Genomic DNA, 9224 nt, shown 5'->3' on the forward strand with positions numbered 1-9224 from the left:
AAGTGTTCTATTGCAAGTTTTGTGTTAAAAATAGAACAACTAACTGATTATTAAATAGTAAAAGGAAACATTGAATTTCTTATCACATATTTGAATTTCTTAGATTTTTTTTACGATTACGATTATATGGAATTTATATTATTTGCTTCCGGCCTTACAAAATAAACGATGACAATGATTATCTTGTTACGTAAATAATTCATATTTCCTTAATATCCATATAATAATCCAGATAACATTTATGTTCCATAAGATATCTAAAAAACATCTTTTAGACGTCTTAAAAATAAATAACCATTGCGCATTCACTGCAGGCAACACTTTTATAATGAAAAGTGGGGAGTTAGCAGTCTAGTGTTATAAAAATCTGTGATTGTAGACCAGGGGCTCGATTCCATAACTGTTTAAGAATCTGAACACAAGAATCGTAACACTTAGGCAAAACTCTCTCTATCTTTTAAAACCGAAAAGAGACAGGAACAAAGAGAGTTTTAAGCATCGCTTAAAATTAAAGTAACGTTGGTGCAATCGAGCCTTAGAGACTTAAGTTATAGATGTAAGTAATACACAAGCTTTGGCGATTATAATATACGATTTATTATTTCTTGGAGACACAATAATGCCTGTTCTACAATAGGATCGCAAGTCGTAAGCCGTAAGAAATTGGCCAATCACAGTTAAGTAAGAAGAATAATCGACTATGATTAGTTAATTTCTTACTGCTTACCGCTTACGATTCTATTGTAGAACAGGACTAATAAGTTGTACGTCATATGTATCGTCTACAATACACGAAGTAAGAAGTAAGAATAAGAAATTGATCAATCACAGTCGAATGTGAGAAGAATAATCGATGGTCAATTTCTTATTCTTATTTCTTACTCTATGTATTGTAGATGACGCAATACGTGAAAGCTTGCGTTACTTATATTTACAATTTAAGTCTAAGTGTTACAACATTGTGGTCAGATCCTTACACTACTGACAGTTATCGGTATCATTGCGCAGCTTTTTCATCATATAAAATATCTGCGCTATGACACCGGCAACTGTTGGTAGGCATGTAAGGCCTATTCTATAATCAGTCATATCGATGTCGACTGTCGTTTGTTGCATATTGTATGTCGCACATGAATGACTTGCTATTCTACAATTGAGTCATTGATCGAAGGTCGGAAGGTCGGACAAACAAATGTAAAGAATGGATATTGAAACATTAAATACATATTCAAATTTATTATTAATTTGGACGCAAATTATATGATTGTAGAATAATGCGATTCCACTTGCTTAACGACTACTGTGCATAATTTAATTATGATATTGAAAAGGATCAAAATAATGATCGAAATATATATTATTCAAGTTATTCAACTTGAGTAAATTTATATACAAATTCACTCAGTGTCAGCTCTTATAAGCATTTCTTAAGTTTGATACAAAAGAATTAAATTACAAAATATTTTTATATTAAATTTTATATTTATATTAAATAATAATTTAACATAATAATTTATATTAAATAATAATTTAACAAATAATAATAAATTTAACAAATAATTTAACAAAAAATTACCTGAAATATATCATAACAGTTTCTCAAATTTGAATATTTTTTGCCACTGATTTCTTTTTTGGTTAACATTTTTAAAATCCACATCGTGTTTATCAAGCAATGATTTTCGCGAATAAAATCAATAATTATTTCATTTACATTCAGTGATTGCATAATATAATATAAATATATTCATACAAATGTGTCCGAAGGTTATATTTCATCTAGTCGGAAAAGGTGGGAATTGACCATCTTCTATTCCAACAATGATAACCGACTTGCGACAACTTCATTCGACAATTCAGTGCGCATGCGTACAACGCCCAACTCCGACATACGACTAATTGTAGAACGAGCCTAAAGCCCATTCTACAATGGGCAGTAGCAGTAGTGAATTAAAGAGTAGGCGTAGAAATCGATTAATCATAGTTGATTATCCTTCTCACATTTGATTATGCTTGATTGATTTCTAATCCTTACTATTCACTACTGCTACTGCCCATTATAGAATGGACTTAAGGCCTGTTCTACAATAGAGTCATACAATAAGCAGTAAACCGTAAGAAATTAACTTATAAAATTAAATTAAGAAATTAAACAATTATTCTTCTCACACTTAGCCAATTTCTTACGGCTTACGATTTGCTGATTCTGATGAATGAACTTAGCGTACTTGAAATGTAGGATTCACACTATGTTCGACATTCGTCATGTATCTGGGGATCGATTCTGCATCTTGAAATGAGGTGAAAAATTATAAAAATGAGTGAATTTATTAGAATACTGATTATTTCATTGGTCAACACCTAATAAATTTGCTCGCTTATGTAATTTTTACTTTGTTTGAAGATACAGAATCGACCCTCTCATTTCAAGATACAGAATCGATCCCCAGAATGTAGCGTCGGAAGTATCGTAAGCATGCGACTTTTGAAAAATTGAAATATCGGATTGGCTGAAACAACAAGCTTGTGATTTGCGACGTCTATGATATGACCAATGTAGAATGGCCTTAAAAATCAACCAACTACAGTCGAATATTCCTCTGTCGTTTGATTATAACAAGAGAATACTGTAGTTGATTTAAATCATTGGTGGAAACTAGGCCTATGAGACAGTAGCCTGAATCTAACATATTTTGTAATCTAGCGATCTTTAAAAGTTGGTATGACTGACGCGCGACCGTTTTAGACAGAACAACTGACCAACCGTTTTTCCAATCGCTTTCGTTGAGTGTTTTATCAATTTCGATTGCTCTTCGGAGGTTTATTCTTTTATTGTTTGATTTGGCGAAGCAAGCGATACCGTGGTACGAACAAAGACCTTATGACAACTGGCAATCAAGATCGATCATCGCGGAGGTGTTAAATTTGAAATGTAGCGGATGACAAGCTGTGAACTTGTAACTGATAAATATTTAGTTTTGCATCCTTCATGTACGTCGATGCGCAGATTCTGTCAGGATGAGCGCGACGCAGGATGAGGACGAGCGTAGAAAACGCTCGCTGGAGGCCGGCAGAGAAATGGTAAATGTTCCTTCTGTTCATTATCCATACCACTTCTAGTGTACCTACCCTTACTACTTGCTTGGAACAATTGGAATAAAGCCTTATTTGTTTATATTATTATTTTTACATTCCGCGTATTACTTGTCTGTTTTTATCACTTTAATTTTGGAGAGACATTTTGTGCTTTCTAGCAAGAGATATAGAGTGATGCAGAATGATCATATCATTTTGGTTTAACATTAACACATGTAAAGATTCACTGTGTCTCTTGCTAGAAAGCATTCATTATAGAGAGTTCTCTTTTGCATTAGGAACATTTTGTCTTCAGTTATTAACAATCAGTTGCTTAAGAGTTATATCTTGATTATAGTTGGAAAAATATAAAGTGAAACGATCGAGTAAAGACAAAAGTGGAAACATGGAGTATGTGGAACAATCCGATGATGAGTCGTTGCATAATGAGAAGTCTATGCTACATAAGGAATCTGGTGTAAGAAAAAAAAATAATTCACTTGTCTGAATGTTTATTTGATTTGCAGCGTTTCTATATAAATTGCTTCATGTTTGTTCTCTATTAGATAATTGAAGCCATATCCTCAAGGGATATAACACACAGCAGTGTTAGTATAAGCGAAGGAGAGGCAGATGCTGATTTGGAAGGACTGGCAGGACGAGTCGCAGAATTGGAGGAATTATTGCAGGGAAAAGAAGCTATAGTTGGAGCCTTAAATGCAGAGATTGATCATTTACGAGCAGAGACATCATCTCCAAACTCATCGCAGAGTCGGGGCAGCAGTATACATGGAAGAGATATTATATCTTTATATCACATAAAAGTATGTTATATCTCTTTGTCCATAAACAATTTTTTATGTTAAGTCATAGAACATACACTTATCACTTATTTTATATACTTTTAATATTATATTATTTTAAAATACATTAAACTCTCACTTTTTGATTTTGATAATAACAGCAGTTATAATGTTAGTCTAGATAGCATATAATTTTATTATTAAATAAATTTTTTAAATATTTTATATAGCTTACATTTTATTTTTATTTGTAAATATTGTTATAAGATAACATTTTTGATTGACATTAAATAATGTTGTGTTTTTCATAAAATAGTTGCAAGAGTTTGAAAAGGCAGTAAATCAACGTGATACTTTGATAGAACATTTAACATCATCTTTGGAACAAGCATTATCTGCAAGAGACTCTGTAACAGCACAACTTAATACTTTGAACTCTATTCAATTGAACAATCCTACGATAGACAACGTGAACTTGCAACAAAAAGTAAATGACACATTTTTTACATTTTATAGTTATTAATAACCTTGTTATAAATGTCCAACATTGTCTCGAATGTTTTAGATTAAGGCTTTGGAAATAACGATGAGTGATCAGGAAGGGATAATTCGCCGATTAAACGCACATTTGACGGATATTCGTAAACATGTACAGACATTGGAGATGGAGAGAGAAACACAAAATGCAGAAATCAATGATTACAAAGTACAAATAAATAATCTGAATGAACAAATTCGTCTTAGCGCCGCAGAGAAAAATCTAAATATCGATGAGACGTTGGAGCAACAAAAACAGTATGAGGCACGAGTTGATAAAATCAAACAGGATATGCAGCATATCTTGAATAAATTTACCACAGTGACAAACGCTAACGCAATACGCCACCAGCAAGAATTAAAAGTAAGTATTTTATAAGAATTTGTTTTCTATAACTAATCTATAAATTTCTAATTTATGAATATTTTTAACGAATTATGAAGATGATACAGATGATGAAAAATATTCATAGCCAAGTTGTTATAGCAATTAAAAAAAAAAGATTTCTTATATTGATTTTTTATTCGTAGGAATTAACTTTAAAATATGAGAATGAAATTACGAATATAAAAGCCAAGCATGAAGAGTACATGAAAGTATTGAAGAACGAAAACAAAATGATAGCCGATCGTTTAAATAAGGAATTACCGGATTTAGAGAGCAGACATGCCAAGGAACTGTCCGTCTTTCAAACGCAGTTATGTCACTACAAGAAAACTGTCGAGGCATTAAAACTCGAATTGGTAAATCATGCAGAGTCGCAGAAGATTGCTCAATCAGAAGTTCATCTATACAAAGTGAAACTTGACGAATTAAAATTTGAAGCAGAAAACGAACGACGTATGCAAAATCTTCATTTTCAGAAAGAAAAGGAATTGTTGAATGAACAGATCAAATTGCATAAAATTCAATTGGAGGAAATGACGTCGAAGCACATCACTTCGATGAGTATTTTAGAATCTAAGGAGAGTATTGAGCGATCACTGGAGCAAGCTTTGTCGAATGCTGCTGCATTGAAACAGGAGAATGATACGCTGAAATTTAAGTTGGATGATCTATCGTGCAGATATTCCACAGCACAATCGATTATTGAAAACAGTCAAGTGCACGATAGGACTCTGAGCGGTAGATTATACATTGGAGATTTGGAGAAGTCCTTATCTCGATTGGATGCTACAAGTGTAAGCACAGTCAGTGAATTAGGAGAAACCATGTATAAGACTTTTGACGAAGAAGCTATTCAGCATCAGCTGACAAAACGAAAACTTGAGGAGAAGATGGAGATAGAACAGCTGTTAGTCGAGAAAGTTTCTGTTCTTGAGACAGATTTGGTCAAAGCGAACAATAAACTGGAAGAAGCCGATATCGCAAAGAAAACATATGAGAAACAACTAAAGGATATGAAAAATGCATGTGACAAACTTCAACAAGAAGTCATTTCATTGAGGGAATTCAGTCATGTAACATCTAGTGATGCTTCCATTCAGAATTCTTCGAAAAATGTTCTGGTGAATATCGAGAGCGATTCAGCTTGGCAAATAGAAAAGCAACAACGGGAAATAGAAAGCCTAAAGCTACTATTGGAGGAGAAAGAAACAGAGAATGCGAGGTATAGGAAAGATTTGATTGAAACGACGGAAAAAACAAAACAGATGGAAATGCAGTGCCAGCAATTAACGAATGGCTTGGCTCATGCATGGGCACAGTGCGCCGAATTTGAAGAAAGATTGAATCAGACTTTGGGGTTAAGCGATAGCAGTAAAATGAATATCTCCTTGAATAGCACGATTTCATCCAAGCATTTGAAAGAAAATCAGAACTTGGATGATAATATATTAAATCAAAGTACAGCAAGCCAGAAAAAAATTTTGGAATTGAATATTGCCGACACATTAATAGATACAAACAATTATCTGAAGAACAACGAAAACTTATATGAAGAGTTACAACAAATTTTAGAGAACAAGCCGAATTTGGACGAAGTTAAATTAAAATTATCTCGTTATTATGCATTGTGCGAGAAAATAGTAATCACTAAGGCGCAATCCTCCAGGGAGAATGTCACTTTGCCACAGAATAGCGAAAACTCACTGCAAAGATCTTTGGAAAATTTGTGGACAGAGAAGGAAAAGCTAAGCCAGGAAATCGAGGAGTTGATGAATCGACGTAAAGCAGAACTGGAATCTGTTAAAACGGATTCTGCGAAAGAAATCAGCAGACTGCGTTCGTTGCTGCAAAATTTCAAGGCAAGTCGTTTTCACTTTCATTCAATTTAAAACAATATTTGTGTCTATATTCTTTACTGCGTTGGGCAGAATGTTTTATATATGTATATATATATATGTATATATATATATGTTTTAAATTATATTTTCTATCCCTTAAGGATGGTAATGCAAGCCTAAACGATCTGAGGACCGAACTCGAAGCACGCCATACCAAAGAGATGGAAGAACTAAGGACATATTTCGAGCAAAAATGCTTGCAAATGGAAAAACAGTATTCTGAGGAAGTCTTTAGTCAACAGTCCAAACGGATTTCCGACAACGACAGCGAAACCGAGGAGCTGACAGATGATTTGTATTTTGGTGGTGCCGGAGATTGTTTAAATGTGTCGAACTCCCGAGCAGCAACACCTAGTGCCATCGAAGAATCTCTGAGAAGCAAGATTCTGGATGCTGAAAATCAAGCACGTCTTGAAACAGAATATGAGGGTAGCATCCAAGCATTACAAAAGGAATTAGAATTGAAAGTAAATGAAATTCAGAATGTCAAGGCTGATTATGAAAAAACGCTCAAACAACAGAAAGAATTGTATGAGTGTCAAATTCACGATATCGAGGCAAAATTGAAACATACATTGATTGTATCTACTGTGCACCAGGTGAGGAAAAATTGTTCATTTATAGTGACTGTTATACTGATATGTCAACAACAGCAATTCTTATCTTTAATATGTGCTGAAAATTCATGTATGAAGTTGTAAACGCATGGTGTGATCAGAATGCATTATCACTACATTTCTCATCTTAATGCTGTTTTCATGATCTTCTGTGATCAGTAACGTTTGTGATCTCATTTATTGTAATTAATACATTTTTTGTTATTGTGCAACAACAAATAGATTAATTGTGCTCCATTCCGATAACTTATATTAAAATGTAAATTTATTTGTAACTAACGTATTGCCGTGTGACTTCCTTTGCATGTAGTATTGTCAGACAGAATGGGAAGTATTGGAAAATGGTGAATTGTCGAGTCTGCGTGATGCATATAATCATCAACTAGAAGAGCAGATTGCGCTAGCTAGACAGGATATTGTCAACGCTCTTCAAGAACAATTTCAGGTAGATGTGGATTATGTGTAAAAACTGGGTTCAGAATAACAGCATAGATTAAATCGAATTAAATCATTTCGGTTATTTTCAGAATATGATAATTTTTTAATGCTGTAAAACTTGTGGCTAATGTATTTGGCATTATTATATAGAAGATGCTTATTGTAAAATCTGTTAAAATTGTATAGGTACTATTATCGGTGGAAACAGACAAAGAAGATAATTGGCCGATCGAATTATTAGAACTGAGAGATAAATTCACATCCAACGCTAAACAAGAAATCCAGGAATTGAAAAAAATACATGCCACTGAATTATCTCGTCTGAAGGATGAACACAGTTGCATTATAACACGAATGCTTGAGCAACATCAAAAGGAAATTATTAGTCTTAAAACGAATACTGGTGACAAGCAAGAAATTAGTCGTGTCGAAGCTTTAGAAAATATCATGGAAGAAAGGTAAATATTGAAACATTATTTTATGATTTAGCAGATAAACAATTTAATCATTAAAAAAATGTCTAAAATTGAAATATTTTATATTTAAATTAATTTAACACATACATTGAAAAGACATTTAGAGTTTTTTCCTGTTATATAATATGATTATGTATAATATGTATTAATTATGTAATCATTGCTTCAATATGTTATATCTCGTTTTTATCAGAGATAGTCTGTGGAAGGCATGTGTAACTCTTAAGAATCTAATTGGAGAATTAGTTAACTATTTCTCTGTTTGTGAAGAAGAAGTTAATAATACTCTGATCAATGAAGTTTTAAAAAGACAATTGTCAGAGTCCACTTTTATCGATGAAGAGAATTTAAATAAAAGTAACACCGTTTTGTCTGAAATATCGCATAAGAATCCATCAAACCAACGAATCAAGAGGGTCCACTTTGCTCCGCAATCCACAAAAATAGCTTCCATTATTAACAGCGATAACAAAATGTTGCAGAATTTATTTGATGAAGACACAGACGAAATATTAAAAAAAGAGCTGAAAGCTTGTTTGAGACGCTTGAAGTCTGATAGCACACAAGTCCTCAATCTGTCAATATCTGAGAGCGAGAATAAGATCGCATTGTCGTCAAATGATGATCTCTTAGCAAGCAAAATTAATGAAATTAATGAAGCGCTTTCCTTGAAACTAAATCATGCTGAGGCTTTGATCATAAATTATCAAGAAGAAGTAGAACAATTAAAAGTACATATTTTGGAACTTCAACGAAAGTTGATTAGCGCGGAAAGCAAAAAAGAAATTATCACGGAAGGATATGGTGAAAGCGATCTTTCTAGAGACGATATTGTGTTGCAAGATTTTTCGCAAGTGCAAGAAAAAGGTAAATTTTTATCTCATTTTTATATAATTTAAATAAATATATATATTGTATATATGTATTTTATATATATATTAAAAATAAATAATCATTTATATTTACACTTTTTAAATTTCAAATTGATCATA

At 32.7% G+C, this 9224-nt stretch overlaps 1 protein-coding gene across 5 annotated transcripts in view; it reads left to right on the forward strand.

Moving 5' to 3' along the window:
* Positions 1 to 2804: 2804 nt before the first annotated feature.
* The window catches only part of LOC108693448 (A-kinase anchor protein 9-like), a 15678-nt gene continuing 9258 nt past the window's right edge, over positions 2805 to 9224 (forward strand). For 4 of the 5 annotated variants that reach the window (XM_018202392.1, XM_018202395.1, XM_018202394.1 and 1 more), the window contains exons 1-10: positions 2805 to 3081; positions 3434 to 3553; positions 3642 to 3899; positions 4195 to 4365; positions 4444 to 4779; positions 4947 to 6662; positions 6803 to 7300; positions 7629 to 7763; positions 7943 to 8214; positions 8426 to 9099. In XM_018202392.1, the coding sequence (XP_018057881.1) occupies positions 3019 to 3081; positions 3434 to 3553; positions 3642 to 3899; positions 4195 to 4365; positions 4444 to 4779; positions 4947 to 6662; positions 6803 to 7300; positions 7629 to 7763; positions 7943 to 8214; positions 8426 to 9099 (4243 nt within the window). In that variant the 5' untranslated portion in view covers positions 2805 to 3018. The remainder of the gene's footprint in view (positions 3082 to 3433; positions 3554 to 3641; positions 3900 to 4194; positions 4366 to 4443; positions 4780 to 4946; positions 6663 to 6802; positions 7301 to 7628; positions 7764 to 7942; positions 8215 to 8425; positions 9100 to 9224) is intronic. The other variant, XM_018202397.1, reaches the window with a different exon arrangement.

This window comes from Atta colombica, unplaced genomic scaffold (assembly GCF_001594045.1).
Source record: "Atta colombica isolate Treedump-2 unplaced genomic scaffold, Acol1.0 scaffold9, whole genome shotgun sequence".
NCBI classification, from domain to species: Eukaryota; Metazoa; Arthropoda; class Insecta; order Hymenoptera; family Formicidae; genus Atta; species Atta colombica.